The sequence below is a fragment of the Pelodiscus sinensis genome, chromosome 2 (genome assembly GCF_052426305.1).
Source record: "Pelodiscus sinensis isolate ZL-2025 chromosome 2, ASM5242630v1, whole genome shotgun sequence".
Taxonomy (NCBI): Eukaryota; Metazoa; Chordata; order Testudines; family Trionychidae; genus Pelodiscus; species Pelodiscus sinensis.
The window spans coordinates 202836295-202856491 of record NC_143053.1 but is presented as its reverse complement, the minus strand read 5'-3'; the positions used below and the strand labels follow the sequence as shown (position 1 = coordinate 202856491).

At 45.6% G+C, this 20197-nt stretch overlaps 1 protein-coding gene across 1 annotated transcript in view; it reads left to right on the top strand.

Moving 5' to 3' along the window:
• Positions 1–20197, top strand: part of DNAH11 (dynein axonemal heavy chain 11) — a 190061-nt gene that overhangs the window by 43644 nt on the left and 126220 nt on the right. Inside the window, exons 9-16 of the mRNA XM_089776661.1 lie at positions 3777–3893; positions 5991–6128; positions 6241–6365; positions 9682–9877; positions 13885–13989; positions 14596–14991; positions 16355–16687; positions 17344–17598. Coding sequence (XP_089632787.1) covers positions 3777–3893; positions 5991–6128; positions 6241–6365; positions 9682–9877; positions 13885–13989; positions 14596–14991; positions 16355–16687; positions 17344–17598 — 1665 coding nt within the window. The remainder of the gene's footprint in view (positions 1–3776; positions 3894–5990; positions 6129–6240; positions 6366–9681; positions 9878–13884; positions 13990–14595; positions 14992–16354; positions 16688–17343; positions 17599–20197) is intronic.

Here is a 20197-nt window from a genome sequence, read left to right as displayed (position 1 = left end):
AAACATACCCGAGTTTCCATTCAGTTACAACATGAGCAGACATTAAGGCTCTTTTTCCTGTCCTGTGATGCCTTACAGAAGGTGCCCAACATGCTTAGGCACCATAATAATTGTGCAGTTTAGTCAGATTGCACCCCCTTTGAGTCTGACAAATCATCCATAGCAATTTTTATTTTAAAAAAATGGTGCAAGTGATGGAGTCACATGCCTAGTTTTTAAAGTTATTTATTAATTCATGAATGTTAGGTCAGTCTGTATAACTAGCCAGGCACAGATGCGGGCAACTAATGGGGCTGCCTGCTGTGCTATGAACTGAGGACTTGAGTTTGGAATGTTTGCTCCCAGTTGCTTGTTTTGCTCAAGGCCAAGCTACACAAAAGTCTGCCAGACTGACTTCACAAAGCTGATATCACAGTTAGGGCCTGATCCTTTATTTTTGAAATTGATGAGAGCTTTGCCATTGATTTTAGTAGGAACATGCTGATGATGACTTCACTGTAATAAAATCAAGAGGAAATGACTGCTTGGAGGTGAGATTCATAGTGGAAATAGATTTCTGTGCATGAACTCTTGTTCTTTCACCAGCCGTGTTTTCAGCTGAATTACTAGCCAGATGGGGAGTCCAAATCTACAAACTGCTCTGTTTATGGAGAGCACCAAGATATTAACCTAAATCTGAGCAATAACTAGTTGATATCTTTTAGATATTAAAGGTTGAATCTCTTCAGTTCGGAACTCTCTAGTCTGGCAACATTCGTGGTCTGGCGTGATTTTAGTTAGTGATCCCATAAAGTTTGTTTACTGCCACGAGTCCTGACTCTCAGTGTTCTGTGCTGTTACTTAGATCTGATTCACCCCAGAATGTTTTCTAAGAACCCAGCAAGCAGTGAAAGTGTTGGTAATGCTGCTAGACCATGTTGACATCTCATGGTCCTACAAATTCTCTGATTCAGCACCAGTCAGCTTCTGAGGGTGCTGGACTAGAGAGTTTGAACCTATACTGTGGTTTAGAAAGCTCTCATGTAGAAAACATTTTATATTTTGGCCTAATATAGTGTAGCTGCTGATTTCTCAAATTATCTTAACTAAGGAGTATCTTTGACTCTGACTTATTGTTTACTTAAACTTTCAAACCAACTGAGTATCTGAGCAGAATTTTGAGGCCTATAAATCCCACTTTCTGATAAGTAAAGGGATAAGTTAGGCATGTTAAAACTTGTTTGACTAAACGGCTAACAGAATAGGAATGAAAGTAAAGAGTATAGTTAGTTGGCACACATTCAAGATATGTGTAGACATTTCTCTCCTTACAGCCCCTACCCAATAAAATAATAGAGGACAGCTCAGTTTTCTTTTCTAATTTTGTGCCACCATATATCACGTATATTTGGCTAACAATAATATCATATGCCAGGACAAACAATACAATTATTATCTTTTAATGTAATGTAATTTCTTTGGAAGAATGTAAAGGAATTCTGTCAAAATGTCTGAGGAAAAAAAATTAATCTTTTCTTTTATGCCTTGAAAAGTGCCTATCTAATAGACCCTGGTGCCTGTACATCAGTTTAAATATTGCTTTCAAAAGTTACAATAAAGTGAGCCCAATCAACATAGCTTCATACAGTTAGAGCGCCAGAATAATCAAACAAATCCCCCACTACTCTTCACACCCATCAAACGACATGGAAAAGGAATGGGTTTTCCACAATGTGCTGACATTAACAAATTAAAATTACTTGAAATTAGGGCTGGGGGTACAGTAAGATTTTATTCAAAATTTGAGAGCAATGCTAGCAAACTGTCCTGCCAGTAGCTCCCTTACATCAGAAGGCTCTAGCATGAATACCTCTACTGATCACAAGTATAGAAGTACACCATGGAGTGAGTGGCTGTCTTTCAAGTAAGCAGGTCCCTGTCCATTGAATAGACTTTGTCACATGCACTACTGTTACTTGTGAAAGTTTTCTTCACTTGTGCTTTAGAGCTCACCATCTGGTGGAAACAAAGAACATTAATTTAACTGTGACATTTTCGTGATCTTTTTGTAACCTTTTTGTTTTGAGAAAGAATATACCATTCAGAATACAGGCTAGAAAGGCTTTTCAGAAAGAAAGAAAGTAATCAACATGGTTAGCTCCTATTTGTCAAGCATGTGACTAAAATGAAGAGTCATGGAAACCATTTGGTTGATGTTCAAATTAAGGATGGTAAGTAACAGTTAATTGACTAGTCGAGTAGTCAATAGAATTTCCATTAACTACTTGACAAGTTGATAGGCACTTCTGCATTCCTCCTTTGAAATATACAAGAGACCCACTGGGGGCTCTTGTACATTTCAAAGGAGGAATGCAGAACTCCAAGTCTTGCTGACTCTGGGCTGCACACAGGTGCCAGCTTTGAAATGTACAAGAGTCCCCAGCGGGGGCTCTGGTGCATTTCAAAGAGGCAGCACAGCATGGGGCCTGGGGCAACGGGAGACTCAGAGTCTCTCACTGACCTCGGGCTCCATGCTGCGCTGCTGATTTGAAATGCCATACAGAGCCAGGGTCAGCTGGAGATTTCCCAGCTGATCCCAGGCTCCACACGGCATTTCAGTGGATCCCGTGTTCCACTGAAATGCCGTGCAAAACCCGGAATTAGCTGTGGAGTCTCTAGCTGATCCCAGACTCAGTTGTGCGGCACTGCCACTTTGAAACGCTGAGGTGGAATTTAAAGGGGCAGCACCGCACAGCTGATCCCAGGTTCAGCTGTGCAGTGCTGCCACTTTGAAGTATTGCCTCTCCTCCCCTCCTTTTGCTGTCTCTATCAGATCGACTAATCAACTGACTATCCGATAAGCATTTGCTTATCGATAATCAACTAGTCCTTAACATCCCTAGATCAAATATCCAGATCCAAGTTTAGGATCCTTTGAAGGTTTTGCTGTGTTTATTTGGAGCTTCATCTATGAGATGCGGTAGTGTACACAACTGCAATTTGTGTGTTCTTTGGCACTGTTTTCAGCGGACAGTACTGTATCTAGTTCATATGGGGAACAGGAATCATATCTACACAACACATTTATAATAACATATATCTCACAAAATAGAATTCACATCTTCATAACCTGAAATTTCAGTTTTTTCCTAAAGAAGAGATCCTTGGTGATACACCTTGATACGTCTACCACATATATGGTCAAAAGACCCCACATTGTGGCAATCCTTGGAGTTGAAGAAGTGTGGATGCTGCCCTCATTAGAGACTTTAATGTCAATCCGAATTTACCCTGGCCCTAATCATCTAAGGTATTTAGGCTCCTAACTTCCACTGAAATCAATGAATCTGGGCCCTAGTGATTTATTTCTGAGAAAGCATTTTCAGATGCTCATTCCATTAGAATAATAGAATACTAAAACTGGAAGGAACCTTGAGCGGTCCAGTCTCCTGCACTCATGGCAGGTCCAAACACCATACAGATAATCCATGACAGAGGTTTGTCTATCAGTTAAGTATGTGTTAAGTATCTCCCAGCATGTATCCTTCAGTGTCAAATATATATTTTAATTTATTTGGCCTCCTCCCTTCTCCCTTTTTTTCCAGCTCCATTTAAGAAGCAAGCAAATATTAAGACATTACTGTTTGTTCCAAGGATTTGAATTAACCAAGTCAATTTCAGTTGTGTTTTGGAATCTTCATTGATGTTTTTTCTGTAAATAGTTTATTCATTTCAGTAAATTAAAAATGTCTTGTAGTTTAAAATTAAAATCAGGATTTTTAAAATATATTTTATAGGAATTTGAAGATGACTATGTGGAGTTTAAAACCAAAATCCTGGATTTTGACAGACATCTTGGGTCACTCCTTTGTGTAGGATTTCTTGACTGTTCTGGTTTAGAATCAGCATTCAAGGTCAGTTTTGAATAAACATAACTATACATTTATTCTAGATTATGGGGCTGAATATTGTTAATTCAGAAAAAATATTGAGTCACTAATACTCACGAATAATAAATATAAAGTACTTATTATAATACCTTGAAGAGTGCAGTTAATCTTACAGAGGTTATACTAGGACGTCTCAAATCCTAGTATAGCTGGAGACTAATGTTGGTCATCACCTGTAAGTGAGAGTTTGTGAATGTCTTCAGTGGGAGCAAGAGCAGCCCTAATATTTTTTAACACTACAGGCTGGACCTCCCTGGTCCGGTACCCTCAGGACCTGACCAGTCCCGAATGAGGAAATTTGCCGGATCACGGGAAGTCCCCTGCCACTGGCTTCCCAGGACACTGCCTCTCCCTCCAGCTGGTTCCACTCCAGCCCTCCTGCTACAGAGCTTGGGCTTGGCTCTGGCCCACTGCTGCCAGCTGGCTGGGGCTCTCCAGGTTGGAGCGCCCCATCCACCGCTACCCTGCTTCTGTTGGGGATGGGGCTCCGTGGCTGCCCTGTTGTGCTGTGCCCAGCTAGGGATCTCTACAGTCCCAGTGGTGGGGCTCCTCTCTAGGGATGTAAGAGACTAGTCGACTATCCCATAAGCAGAAGCTTATCAGATAGTTGACTTGTTACGTGACTAGTTGCTTCCTCCCCCTTGCTCCCTCTATCAGAGAGAGGCAGTGGGGGGGGGGGGGGAGAAGGGGAGCTGAAAAGCCGGTTCCCTCCCAAGCACTGTCTCCATGGGGGGCAGGAGAGGTAGAGGCACAGCGGAAACAGTGCAAGCGGGAACTGAAACAGTTTTCACTCGCGCCACTTCTGCTGCAGTTCTGCTTTTGAAATGTACAAGAGCCCCAGCGGGAGCCCCACAGGGAGCGTGGGTCAGCAGGGGGAGTCCTCCACTGGCCCTGTTTTCCCTGAGGCATCTCAGCCTTTGAAATACATTTCAAAAGGAAACCCCGCAGGGAGCAGGGGGCCAGCGGGGGCTTCCTTTTGAAATGGACAAAAGCCTCACAGGGGCTCTTGTCCATTTCAAAGACTGAGGCACTGCAGGGAGACTGGGGCCAGTGGGGGAGTCCTCCACTGGCCTTGCACTCCCTGCAGGGCTTCCTTTTTAAATGTACATTTCGAAAGGAAGCCCTGCACCCTTGTAGACTAATCGAATAGTCGATGGAAATCCCATCGACTATTTGATTTAGTTAATTAATCTAAATTTAACAATCCTACTCTCCCTGCTGAACTCCTGGCTGGCTAGCACTCCTGGGTGCGTTGGGCTTTCTGGTCCAGCCCTACCCATGATCCCTGCTGGACCACGGGTGTTGCCAGAACAGGGAGTCCTGGATTTAGGAGGTTCAACCTGTACAGACATGTAAGTAAAGGGAATGCAAATCCCTCCTGGGATAAGGTATGCCACCCAGGTATGCCTCCTGATCAGCTGTTTGTCGGCTCAGCACGGCAGCCATGTACATTTAAATGAAGCGGCGATTATTTAAATCGCTGCTTCATTTTCCTATGTCTGGTAGCCTAATCTACATGCCTCTGGCAACAGAGGCATGTAGTCTAGACGTACCCTAAGTTGAGTCTCTATTATGGTGTCTTTAAAGGTGACCATTTAGCTATCAGGGAACCTAAAACTAAATGTTTAGATAAACTAGTGGGACCACATTAGATCAGTAGACCAGTGCCTCATTGGGAAAGGAGGAAGATCTCTGGACTGTGGGAAAAAATGAGAAGATATCAGAGAAATCACAACAGTCCGCAGGCTAGGATTTTGAAAGGCGTCTAGGAAAGTTACTTGCTCATCTTCAGCTTTTAAGTGACATGCATTAAACATTTATACCACAACCTTTTTGCAGTGAACTTTAGTACAATTTAATAGCCTATTGGCAAATATATAGGGCCAGATTCTCAACTGGTGCAAATTGCAGGTGTAGTTCCATAAAGATCTGGTCCATTTGCTTTAGGAATACTATTTTTGGTGTGAGAATTTTCAGTGGGAAATAAGACTAAAAAGGTACTCTTGATACATATTTGAAGTATTATAAATGATGGAATCTGACACACTTTAATTTTTATAGCTTTTAGCCATCTTTGGCTATTTTCTAGAGAAACCTGTTATCATGGAGATTTTTAGCCCCAATTACATCATCTTACTGCAGATGCTTGATGAAGAGCTGGATAATTGCAAACACTTGTATGATGAGCACATTAGGCAGGTATGTAGCAAAGCAAAATAAAGCAATGTTTTCCTGTTTTTGTTAGGTGCACCTAATGAACTCTAATTCATAATTGCTTATATACTCATTTCTGCTATATTAACACTTGCAGGTGGAAGAGGGGAAGGAAATCATAAACAAAAATATGCCATTTACTTCAGGAAACCTTAAATGGTCCAAAGCTCTCCAAGAACGAATACAGATATTCTGGTCAAACTTTTCATATCTGTCACACCCGTAAGCGTTCACATTTATTTATGTATGACTATAACATTGACAGCCCTTGAACATGGCATTGTCAATTATTGGTGAAAGTAATTTGTCTATGTGAAAGTTGTCTGTTTCTCTTAGGAATCTATCAAATATGAATTGCTTACATGATATCATTTTTCAGATTTCTCGATATTGCTTTATCGACCTTCTGGCTTTAACAAATTCACTTGACATTATATTTTTGCTGTAATATCAGTATTTGAGAGATGGAAACATTTTGTTATCAGACTGGTGTTGACAGGAACTCAAAATGTAACTTCTGTAAAAAATCTGTATTTATAGATGAAATTTTAATGGTTTCACATAGAATTTTATTATTTATTTTTATTAACATAGCACCCATGATCCCCAGTTGTGGACCAGGATCTACATAAGCCTCTAAAATTACACGATAATCTTGCAGGCTGTTTACTGTATATGTGTTTTCTATGTGTCTAATCTTTGATGTTAAAACCAAAATAGCATGTATATGAAATTTTGGGCACAGTTTTGGAAGCTGCCATATGGCCCCTTTGCAACTGTGGCACTTTTTGATTAACTTCCTTGTTTATGCATTGGAATTGTTGATGCCAATACAAGTTGAGGAATAGTTTTAGGGCTTGAATCTGCAAAAAATCCACGCATATAAAGACATGAGCCAAATCAACTCTCTTTGCAGAGTTGGGACCTTCAGTAGAAAATGCTGATACACACACAGTGATTGCCTCTTATAGGTATAACCTCAGAATTACTTTTTAATATTTGTAAAAAGTGTTCTTGGTGTGTATGATTCACTCAAAGCAAAGCTGAGAAACCTTAGCTTTTGAGATGATGCTAACTTGTATTCAGTTAAAGCAAACAATTATTCTACATGGGTAAAACATTCAAAAGTGCCTAAATGGGACTTCAGGATATTTAAAACCTACACTGGCTAAGGAGCAGACTCTGCTCCACTACACCTGCAGAGCTTGCTGCAGCTGAAGCTTTAAAGGGAACCAGACAGCTCAGAAGGGAGGCTCACCAGATAAAGATGACTGACCTATCTTGAGAGCTCCCAAGCAAGCAAGGGCATAACAGAAACCTTTTCTGCAAAGGAGGGGCCTGCAAGCAGCAATTACCCCAGGCCTAGGAGAGGGTCCAGGGAGGAGACCCAGGAGAGGGGTAGCTGGTAGCTTTCTCTCTTGGACTGAGGACTGAAAGAATCCAGGGAGATGGAGTCCTGAACTAGGAGTGAATCGGGCTGATCAAAGGTTGCAGCCTACCTAAAGTTGGGCAGTTGAATTGGTGGGGTCATCACAATCTGTTACCTTGGCCTAGTGTGAAGCTGGGGCTACCCTGTGAAGATAGAGGCTACTAGCTGAGTGTAGCTGAGCTGAAGATTGTTATTTTGCTATTTTCTGTTGATCTTTAAGTAAAGACCTTTGAAGCCTTGTGGGAAGCAAATGGCAGGAGGTGTCCCAGGCCTATGGAGACAGTTCTGAAGCAATCAGAATGTTTATTTCCCCTGCTTTCCTTCTAGTCCTGGGACAGAATCTGGTGAAGAGGGAAGGCCTGGGATCCTGTAATTTCTAAATTTCCTTTTTGAGGGAGGGACATAAATTATTCTTCCTTCACACTTGGAGAGGATTTGCAGATAGAGACACTAAGGGTATGTCTAGACTACATGGCTCCATCGACGGAGCCATGTCGATGATTTTACTAGACATAGGAAAATGAAGCGGAGATTTAAATAATCGTTACTTCATTTACATCAAAATGGCTGCTGCACCAATCAGCTGTTGGCGGCACAGTGGAGCAGCCTGGATGCGCCGCGGTCGACAAGGGAAGCCTTTGTCGACTGCTCCGGTAAACCTCATTTCACGAGGCATACCAGAGCGGACAAAGGCTTCCATTGTCGACCACAGCGTGTCTAGACTGCCCCTCTGTGCCACCAAAAAGCTGATCGGCACAGTGTGGCAGCCATTTTGATGTAAATGAAGCAGCGATTATTTAAATCACCGCTTCAATTTCCTATGTCTCGTAAACTCATCTACATGGCTCCGTCGACGGAGCCATGTAATCTAGACATACCCTAAGAGCCCTGAGTCAAGGCCATGCCAATGCAGTGGGCTTGGAGATGAAATATTCTTTCTTTGGTGGGAATGTTGGAGGGCTGGCCACCCTCCAGAATTGTCATTGAATCTCCAGGAATTAAGGCTTTATCTTTAATTAAAGATTGTCATGTGATGTCCAGTAATTCATCCAGCCCAAGCTGGACCTAAATGCTAGGCCACACACTGGTAAGCCCAGTCCTTGTGACAGGATGCAAAAATTTAAATTATCAAAGCACTAAGTGACTTATCTCTTTAGATCCAATACACTTAAGCCTCTACTGTACACCCATCGTTCAGAGGAAGAAGCGGTTCTGTTTGCTGCCACTACTGTTTTCCCCACGTGGGGGAATGGCAGCATGCAGAGCTGCTTCCCCTGAGGCTTTTCCCCACCACTCCTCAGTGCTGTGTGGGCTGTGTCTGAGATTGGCATGGAAAGTGGAGCCTCATGTGGGTGTGGGGCAGCAGGTGAGTGACATACCCCTGCGCTCTCACCCCCAGACCCTGCAGTGCCCTGCAAAATCTTTAATCCAGCATATCCTGTTTCCCAAGGTTGCCATATTAGAGACTCAAGTGTATATACTTTTTAATATGAAACAACGCCATGGATGGAGTTTTCCACTAAGAAAAAATATGTGTACTTTGATAGTGAAACAAAAACCAGCACAGTTCTGAAATAAGTGTGGAATAATCAGTGTGAAAATCAGCCTTTTGGAATGCTGGGCAATAGGTACACCAGTGAGTAAAGTGAGGGAGCAAGCCCTCTCCCTTCTCCACAGCTTTTTTTTTTTTTAAATTTTCAGTGAAGCGTAGGTCTAATGTAGTGTTTCTTGAAGTGGGCAGCACTGCTTCCCACAACTTCCCTTGACTGGAAACAGTGTAGTGTAGCCAATGGGAATTGCAAGACTCCATTGCTATGGACACTTAGAGGGAAAAAAAACAGCGCTGGTCCTCCAGTGGCTTGCCCGGGCGGGCCCATGACCCACTTGACATACACTGGTCCAATGCATTCTCACTCTTGGTCTCTCTCCAACTTTTTATGTGGTTTGGATGAGGAAATTCGATTTAACTAAGAAAATAGTTAGAAACAGAGGACATTGTTTAAATTTTAACTAAGTCAGAGGTGAGATTTTTGCATCTAAACACATTTGGCAATGTTATTGTCAATTATTAACGAATAAAATAGATTGTGTAATTTGTTTCTTTTCCAGAATCCTGACAAGTCTTGAGACAGCTTTAGTTTATCAGAAATATATAGAGCTGTTGACATTACTTGACAAATATGAAGAGAAGGTCTATGGTGCCTGGAAAGCTCAGGTGGATGAAGTTTGTCAGTTTAATTTAGATCAACCACTAATTAAACGCAATCCTGAAAATGGTCTCCTAAGTGTGAATTTTGACTCTAAGGTATGATATAAAGTATTACAACTAAATGTGTATTGTGCGGTGTTTTTTTCCCAAAATTAGAAATACTGAGGGTATGTCTACACTACCCCGCTAGTTCGAACTAGCGGGGTAATGTATGCATACCGCACTTGCTAATGAAGCCCGGGATTTGAATTTCCCGGGCTTCATTAGCATAAGCGGGGAGCCGCCATTTTTAAATCCCCGCTGCTTCGAACCCCGTGTAGCGCGGCTACACGGGGCTCGAACTAGGTAGTTCGGACTAGGGTGCCTATTCCGAACTACCGGTACTCCTCGTTTCACGAGGAGTACCGGTAGTTCGGAATAGGCACCCTAGTCCGAACTACCTAGTTCGAGCCCCGTGTAGCCGCGCTACACGGGGTTCGAAGCAGCGGGGATTTAAAAATGGCGGCTCCCCGCTTATGCTAATGAAGCCCGGGAAATTCAAATCCCGGGCTTCATTAGCAAGTGCGGTATGCATACATTACCCTCCTAGTTCGAACTAGGAGGGTAGTGTAGACATACCCTGACAGAGTTGTAAATTTGAAACCTTCTAAAGAGAAATTAATATTTTGGTATATATTTAAATCATAATGCTTGGGGAAAATGCCTTTGCCTTATGCTTCCTATGATTGTTTTCATTATTATCTTAGTTTTTCAGTTGGGAAATATGGTTGTCCTGTGCTTGCGTTGGAGAGAATTTTCACTTTTTCAGAAATAAAAAGGCTGTTTTACAGGTTGAACCTCTCTAGTTCAGCAACATCCATCAACTGGCATGATTTTAGGTAGCTGGCAGGATTCTCTGTAAGGTGCATGCCTGCATGGGTGCACACCAAGAATTTCAGTCCTGCCTACCCTCTCAGCAGAGCCGTAGTCCTGGTCCCAGCAGCCGCCATGCAGCCATGGCCTCAGCTGTTCCCAGGGGTGGGGCCATGTGGCAGGTAGCTCTCCCACCCCAGAAGAAACTGGGCAGACTCCATGCAGCCCATATGGCAGCTGCCGGAGCTGGAGCCTGGGCCGCGGTACTAAAAATAACACCGCGGGCCCAGATCCAATCCTGGGTGGGGCAGCTGCTTACCATGCGCCACAGTCCCCGGGAACAGCTGGGGTCATGGCTGCATGGCAACTGCTGAGGCCAGGACTGCAGTACTAAAAATAGCACCGCAGCCCTGGCATGAGTCCCGACATGCAGGGCAGCTGTCCGGCATGCTGCCTCGCCCGGCAGGTGCAAGTACAGGTGTCAGGATGGAAGAAGGGAAGGGGCAGAGGGAGAACTAAGGAGAAGGTGGGGGTGAGGGGAGAAGATGAGGCAGAAGAAGAAAGGGGAAGGCACCAAGGGGGCAGGGTGGAGGAGAGGCAAATGCCAGGGGGCCAAGAAGAGACAATGAAGAGAAAGGGCAGGAGAAGTGAGGGAGGAAGGGGAATGGGAAGGTGTCAGTGTGGGTAGGAAATGGGAGGGGGACAGGGTTATGCAGGGAAAGGAGAGGGGAGGGGCAATGGGGGCAAGAAGAAGGATTAGGAGAGGGGAGGAGTCATTGCCAGGAGAAGAGGGATTTAAGGGGGGCGGGCCTGAGGAAGGCAGGAGATGGAGCAAGTCATGGGTGAGGGCACTGAGGGGCATGAGGGGAACTGGGGAAGAGGGTGGTGAGGAGATGGGCACCAGGGAGGAAGAGGGCAAGGAGTGCAGGTATTGGACAGGTAGGGGCAGTGAGGGAAGGGGGAAGCATCAGGAGGGTGCAAGGACTAAGGGAAGGTGCAGGTGCCACTGGATTGTGGGGGTGAAGCAGAAGGGCAGACACGGGGAGGGGAGGGACAGTTACCAGAGGGCAGAAGAGAGGCAGGGCAGGTGGGTAGAGGAAAGTGTTAGGACAGGGAATGGGGAAGGGAGCTAGAGAAAGGGTGGGCACAAGGGGGAAGGGCAGGGCAGGTGCTGGGGTCACAGAGGATGGGGAGCAGGGATGTAAGCGACTAGTTGATTATCTGATAAGCATAAGCTATCAGAGGGTATGTCTACACTACCCCCCTAGTTCGAACTAGGGGGGTAATGTATGCATACCGAACTTGCTAATGAAGCCCGGGATTTGAATTTCCCGGGCTTCATTAGCATAAAGCCGGCGCCGGCATTTTTAAAAGCCGGCTAGTACGAACCCCGTGCCGCGCGGCTACACGCGGCACAGACTAGATAGTTCGGATTAGAAGCTAGTCCGTGCCGCGTGTAGCCGCGCGGCACGGGGTTCGCACTAGCCGGCTTTTAAAAATGGCGGCGCCGGCTTTATGCTAATGAAGCCCGGGAAATTCAAATCCCGGGCTTCATTAGCAAGTTCGGTATGCATACATTACCCCCCTAGTTCGAACTAGGGGGGTAGTGTAGACATACCCTGAGGCAGCAAGGGGGGGGGGAGCAGAAGCCAGTGTTGGGAGGAGCCGACTTAAAAGCCAGTTACCCCCAGCACCATCTGTGGAATGCTGCTTGCCAGAGGCAGTGCATGGTGGGGATAGGAGAGGCTTCTGCAAAGCAGCCCCTGTCTGCAGGGATCCCAGCGGGGAGCTGGACGGCCCCTCGGACAGAGGCTGCTGCCACCAACTAGCCCCTGTTCATGGGGACCAGAGTTGGCCACAGGTAGGGGCTGCTCTGGCAGCAGCCCCGTCTGTGGCCAGTTCTGTCTGCCACGAACTGGTGCCAGATCAGCCTCTGTTTGTGGTGGCCAGCATTGGCTGCCATGAACAGGGGCTGGTGCCGGAGGAGCCTCTGTTTGCAGCAGCAAGACTTGTCAGCCGTGAACAGAAGCTGCTCCTGCACCAGGCGCTACCCACGGCCATTCCTGGCTGCCGTGAACAGAGACTGCTCCTGTAGCAGTCCTTGTTCATGGCAGACAGGGCTGTCCACGTTGTACGAGCTTAGTACAAGCCAGGACCAAGTAGTCCCAGCTCACACTGGCCTGGGATGCTGCGCCTCTGCATTTTAAATATAGTAAAAGCCCAGTGGCTCTTACTGCATTTAAAATGCAGAGCCACAGTGTGGGTAGCTCTCAGAACTGGCATGAGCTGGGACTGCTTAGTCCCGGCTCGAGCTGGCTCCTGGAGCTACCCCTGCTGTGACTTCAGAGCAGTCCTATCAACTAATCGTCTACTCAATACAAATTGTATTGATTATATAATTAGCTAGGTAACTGCCATTTGACATCCTTAATGGGCGTGGGGGCAGGTCCCAGGAGGGCTGAGAAGAGTGAAAAGGGCAGGAGCCAGGAGAGCAGAGGAGGGATGGGGCAGCAGCAGGCACCAGGGGAGCAGATGGGGTGAGGGGAGGGTGAGGGACATGGCAGCAGAGCGTAAAAGGGAGAGGTTTATAACTTGGGTGCCACAGTGGCACACATCCAAACAAGTGGACATGAACTCAGTATTGGTGCACAAGACAAAACTTACTCCGCTCATGGATGGAAAAATCTTAGCAGGAACTCTGGTAGCCGGATGTCCACTTATCACATGGTGTGGCCAAGTTTCCCATGGTCCTATAAAGTTTGTTTACAGCCACCTATCCTGGCTTTCAGTGTTCTATGCTGTTGTTTAGCTCTAATTTACCCCAACTGTCTTCTAGGAGTTGAGTAGCCATGGAAGTGTCAGTAAAGCTGCTAGACAATATTGGTGTCTCATCATCTGGCAAGTTCTCTGATTTGAAACTGGTCAGGTCCTGAGGGTGCCGGACTAGAGATGTTCAACCTGTAGTATTGATTGCTTTCTCTAGAGATAACTAGAGGATAATAATAATAAGTTGGCATTTACTGTACAGTGTATAGCACTTTTAATTTTTAGATTGCTAAACTCTGCCCAACCTCACCTTCACATTCTTGAATCTAAATGAAAGAGATTCTGTTCTGTAGAGAATCTTCTAACATGCTCACCACTGTAGCATCTGAGCACCTTACTATGTGAGGTTATACATAGAATTAAACAAAACCCACATATCTTCAGAAAGTTTTTTCTTAAAGATAACACTGCTTTGTCTCTTATAGCTAGTGGCTTTGTTGAGAGAGGTGACATATCTCCTGATGTTGAATCGATCTGATATTCCAGATTCTGCATTAGCAATATATGAGAAAAGGAAATTTTTTGCTAAGGTTTGTGCTTTCAGGAAGTATGAAATATATCCTTTTTATTGCAAAATGTTGCTGTGTGTACATGCATGTGTGCTCTACTTTGTTCTCCTGTTCAATGTAGTTGAAATTTGCCATTGATTGCATAATCTGGGATGGCTGGGTTTTGTGTGGACAACTTTGAAGGAGACAAAATAGATTCTGCTACTGGCAGGAAGGGAATGGGGTTGTGACAGCTCAGAATCGTGGCTATACTATCCACAGAGGCAGATGCAGTACATGCTGGCTGATCTACTTTAACTGCATAGTTAAAGTGTGGATCCAATAGTATCTTGACTCATGCAGCTCAATTTCATGCTGGCCCATTTGGGGCCAGAATGGTTCTCCTTTCTAGTGCACAGGTGTATGGTGGCCCTACTGAATAACTGTTTTTCCAACGTAAGAAGTCACCTAGGCATTTAAATGGCACTGGGAGCATTACCTTGGAGCTGTGGTGTCCAGCCAGTTCGGAAGCAGTAGCCACTAGTCACTCTCAACTGGCCAAACAGCCATATGTGATTAGTGGCCAGCGTGTTGGACACCACAGCCTTAGAGCAATTTTATCCTATGAATGTCTTTTTACACCAACAGTATATTGGAAACCTTGAACTCATCGTTCAGTGGTACAACAAACTCAAACAGACTGTTCTGGAGGTTGAATATCCTTTAATTGAAACTGAGCTGAGAGCTCTTGATGATCAGTTAAGAGAAGCAGAAGAAGTGTTCACATGGCAGGAAGAGAATTGCTGGAAATATATTGAGCAAGTGAAAGCTACAGTAAATGGCTTGGAGCACAGAGTTCAACAGTCAAAGGAGAATATTCAAACAATTCAGCATATTATGAATGCATGGGCAGAACACACACTCTTATCCAGGAAAGATAATAGGAAAGATGCTTTGTTAAGCCTGGAGGATAAAGAAGATAGATTTACTAAGACATACAAATTAATAAAAGAGGATGGCTATAAGATTAATCAACTTGGTGAGGTAATTTCTGCAATAATCCTACATGGTTTTTAGATCTTCTAATCTTTCTTTCTAAAAAGCATATTTTGTTTGTTTATTCATAATCACACTGGTATTAATAGCATCCTGCATAGAATGTGTTAAATTTAAGGATAAGTGAGTTATAGCTGGAATAGCAAGAAGTGGTTAAATAGTTGGCGTTCTGTTATCTGCAAATTATCATTCATTTAAATTCACTGATGTACACTTGATTGTTAAATTATTTAAACAGTAATACAAATTATATAATAGTCCCTTTTTAAAATTAATACATTTAAAAACAAATGGGGACAAGATGGAAAATAATCTTGATTGATGTTAGCATTGCTATTTTGTATCTCATAAGAAGAATTATTGTCTAGATTGAATTGTCTCAGTTTTGTTACCCTGGTGCCCTGTGCTAAATTTTTTCTCTGACCTCCATAAGTAAAATTACCTTTGCAAGTACAGCTTTGGGTAGTTTATCTTTCAGAGGGCATATTTAATAATGTTTTATTTCCATGTTATTTATGAACACAATACAATTTATTACCCCCTCTGAAAATCCCTCAAACAGTTACTGTGCCACATGACTTTATCGGAGTCCTGATCTGAAAAAATATTTCCCATGTCAGTTTCTTGTATTCCTTCCCCCATTTTTTGCTGGTGTCCTTGAAAATTCTGTGCTTGTCTATTTCTTACACAAATTATATGACTGATGAAAGAGAACATAGACTTTAAATATTTTTGTTTATCCAATAACTGTTTTTATGCCATAGTCTCAAGGTAATTTTCTGGCCCATCTTCTAATATAAGTTTTTATTGGTAATGGCAAGTAAAGAGTTTGTTTTTATTTAAGAACAAGACCATATAAGGATTTTTATCTTTTTTGAAAATATTATGAATCTAATAAGGGCTTTACACTGGAGTGCAGAAAAGAAGCAGTTATGTACTGCAGTAGCTTGCAATGATATTCTTTCAACGTGCTGATGTTCCATTGAAATTTTAACAAAACATAATGATTCAGGCCCTGAATTGCAATCTAATATGTACAGGGACCCTGTCTTTGCCCACAGTACCATTAACTTCAAGGAAGCTTCAAGATCTACCCATGTAGATAAGATTTCAGAATCAGGGCCACACTTATTTTTATCTTATTTTGTTGTAGGTATCATTATCAGTTTATACAAATTACGTAATAGTCCCTTTTTTAAATTAATACATTAATCAGTGATCTTATTTTGTTGTAGGTCCTTACCAATGAAATACCATTGAAGCAATTAAACTTCTTGAATGCTGATTCTTTTACAGCAAATAATTATGATTTTTAACATTGTATAATATGCTTTTTTTTTTTCATACCCAGGAAAACTTGCAGCTCTTAAGAGCAGATTCCTCCTCAGACTCTTGGAAGATGTATATAGAGTACATTGATGACATCATAGTTGATGGCTTCTTTAACACAATCTTGCACAATTTAGACTACTTCTTGGAGAATACAGACAAAGATTTGAAGCCTGCTCCATTTTTTCAGGCACAAATGATCCTTAATGCCTCAGATATTGAATTTAAACCTTCACTTGACAAAGAGGCTGGAGATGGCTTTTATGACCTAGTAGAAGAACTCTTGAGCAATATTTTCAAAATCTCTGCACAGGTGAAAAGAGTAGCAGCACATCTGGAAGTAGACAGTTACCAGGTATTTTATAATTTCTCCATATACGTGAGGAGTAATGGATCTAATTTAACTGAAAATAAATGTGGATCACAAGAATTTGAGGTCCATAATTAATGCATCATTTTCATAGAGTGACCACAAGCCTCAAACCTGGTCCCACATCCTCGGTAATTGGGGGCAGAAGTTTTGAATTCTCAGGCTGCTGCACTAGTCAATACTAGTAACCAAAGCTTAATCAGTTGTAGCAATGAGGAGGGTAACATCCTCTACCTAGAGAATTGAATTATATCAATTCCAGGAGATATTCCGCTCCTCTTTTGAAGTGACAGTTTTTGTCACTGCTGTATATAGCATAGTATCCAGAAATACAGAGATAATCCTGCCCTTAGAGGTTCCCTCAATTGGTTATTGTGTATGGGATCATAGAAATGTTGTACTGTGAAGAACCTCAAATGGTTATTTCATCCATTCCCCTGCACTAAGGCTAAACCAACTGTACAGAGATCATCCCTGACAGGCATTCCTCTGTTGTTTTTGGCGGTAACAGTGATGGGGACTCCCAATTTTTGCAGTCATAAATTCTTAGCTAGTTTGCATTTGCTATATCTATTAATATTAACGTATTTAATATACTTGGTTTACAGTTGCAAAATAACGTCTTCTCTTTTCATTCCTAGAGTGATATGGACAACATGCTAGAGCTATCTGAGATCAGGCAGGAGATTATGGACAGAGTGGCAAATGTTATTGAGAAAGCCCTGAACTACAAAAATTCTCTGGATACCTATGCTTATCTCTGGGTAGATGACAGGGCTGAGTTTATGAAGCAGTTTCTGCTGTATGGTCATGTTTTAACTTCCGAAGAGATGGATGCTCACGCCAACGAGGGAGTGCATGAACAGCCACCTACTCTTGAGAAGTTTAAAGAACAGGCAAGTAAACAAATATTCATTTTTAGCTTTTACTTACTTTATTATTTGAGTGAGACAAGGTATGATGAGGAAACATCTTTTATTGAACCCGTGTCTGTTGGTAGAAGGGACAATTTTCTGAGCTGTACAGAGTTTTTCAGGTTTTACAAAGGATATCAGTGTCTGAGCGAAATACAAGTTGGGACAGATTAAGCATAGAGGGTAAGACGTTGTAAGAGGCCACTTGAAATGGGGTGGGCAATAATGTTTAGATAGCTGTGTGTCACGGGGGAACCACCCCCCCACTCATCTAGCCCCGTAGGAATGTGGGGTAAGGGAGCCCGCATCCAGTTCACGGAGGGGCTCCCCGCTACCCCTGACCCCTTTTCTCTTGGCCTATAGGGCGTAGTAGGGTTCTCTTATAACGGGGTCGAGCCCCGCTATGACCAGGACCCTGCTACTTAACCCCCATGGCCTCCTCCTCCCCCGAGGTCCCCATCTCGGGGCTCCCTCTAGTCCAGCTCTCACCAGTCCGGGGACACCGTCCAGGTCGGGGCGTCACTCCCGTGGTCTCGCGTCGCCCGGTTGCCCTTCTGTGGCCTGGGGTCTGGTCAGTCCCGGCTCGGGCTCTCTGCCGCGGTTCTCAGCGTGCCCCCTCTTGTCTGGGGGAGGGGGGGGAAGGAGGCGCTGTCCGGGTCCTCCGCTTGCCCGCTGCCTCCACAGTCCGTCCGCCCCTCCTCGGCGTCCTCCGCCGCCGTTTCCCGCTTGCGGGCACATTCCCCCTTCAGGTGTGCCGGGGCCGCGTTTAAAAGCGGCTCCCGGCTTGCCGCGCATGCGCGGCAATGCAGCCAGTGCTTCCCCAGCTCTTCGCTCGCTGCGCGAGCTGCCTGCCCACCTGGACGCGGCATGAGTGATGGGGCCGGCCCGTCACACTGTGCAAAAGGCCCGAGTCAACTGGGTCAAGAGCTCTGGCCTGGTGGTCGGGGACGGGTGGCAGGCCGGCTCCCTCCCACCCGCGCTTCAGGCCATCAGGTGGAGCGTGGGTCCGCTGCTCTATCTGGGCGTCTATTTATCCGCCACGCATCCTTCTCCGCCGGAAAACTGGCAAGGTTTGGAGGCCAGAGTGGGTGAGCGACTGCGGAGATGGACAGGACTGCTCCGGTGTCTCTCCCTTCGTGGGAGGGCACTGGTGCTCAATCAGCTGGTCCTGTCCATGCTCTGGCACCGGCTCAACACCCTGTGCCCGCACCCAGAGGTCCCGGCCAAGCTCCAGAGGGCAGCTTTGGGGTTCCTTTGGCCGGGACTGCACTGGGTCTCTGCAGGGGTCTTGTCTCTCCCCCTGGAGGAGGGGGGCCAGGGCCTGGTCTGCGTGCGCAGCCAGGTCCGGACCTTCCGCCTCCAGGCCCTGCAGAGACTCCTCGTTAGTGCAGGTAGTCCGGCATGGAGCATTTTGGGGCACGCCTTCCTCCGCCGCCTCCGAGGGCTCCGATATGACCGGCAGCTCTTTTTTATCCAGCCGAGGGGCCTTCCGCGAGACCTCTCAGAACTGCCGGAATTCTACCAGGACCTCCTCCAGACCTGGAAGCTGTTTCTGGCGACCAGGTCTGTTGTGGCCTCCGAGGGAGCAGACCTCCTCGCGGAGCCCCTGCTCCACAATCCAGCCTTGCGCGTGCAGGTGGCGGAGTCTCCCTCAGTGCGCCGGAGGCTGATCCTGGCAGAAACCACCATGGTCGGGGACCTCCTGGACTACGACAGGGGGGACTGGGTGGATCCCCGAGCGCTCGCTCAACGCATGGGGCTCTCCACCCCCCGAACCTCTCTGCGCCTACTCCAGGAGGTGAAGGCGGCTTTGTCGCAGCCCGCTCGCGATCTCCTACAGAGAGCCCTGCGAGAGGGAACGCCCCTCCCCTCCCCTCCTGCAAAGCCTCCGTCCCTCTTTATCAGGCCCCTGTCCCGCGGGCCCCCCCGGCCTCCCCACCCTTGGACCCCCAGCCGGCTGCAAAATCTGCAGCCGGTCTGTTTCCGGACCGCGCCCAGGGAACAGCTGTACACGCTCGTGCTCCACGCTTTGCATTTCCCCACCCTCGTGTCCCACCCCGATACAAAGTGGCGGGACTATCTCAGACCTATAGAGGGTGGGGAACCCCGATGGGCCAGCGTTTATTCCACCTTAATTCCGCGGCCCGTTGGGGACATCAGTTGGCGGCTCCTTCACGGGGCCGTGAGCACGGGCGTGTACTTGGCGCGGTTCACACCAATCCCAGACACCTGCCCCTTTTGCTGCGTGAGGGAGAACCTGGCGCACGCCTACCTCGAATGCGCCAGGTTGCAGCCCCTATTCCGGCTCCTCCAGAACCTCTTATTGAGGTTGTGGCTGCACTTTTCCCCTCACCTTTTTATTTACGCACACCCAATCCGTGGCCCCACAAAGTCGCGAGACCTCCTCGTCAACCTCCTCCTGGCCTTAGCGAAAGCTGCCATCTATAATAGCAGGAGGAGGAGGTTAGACGAGGGGGTTCTCTGCGACTGTGGGGCCTATTTCCACTCTTCCCTCGTGTCACGAATCCGGGCAGAGTTCCTCTGGGCGGCGTCCACTGGCTCCATTGACAGCTTTGAGGAG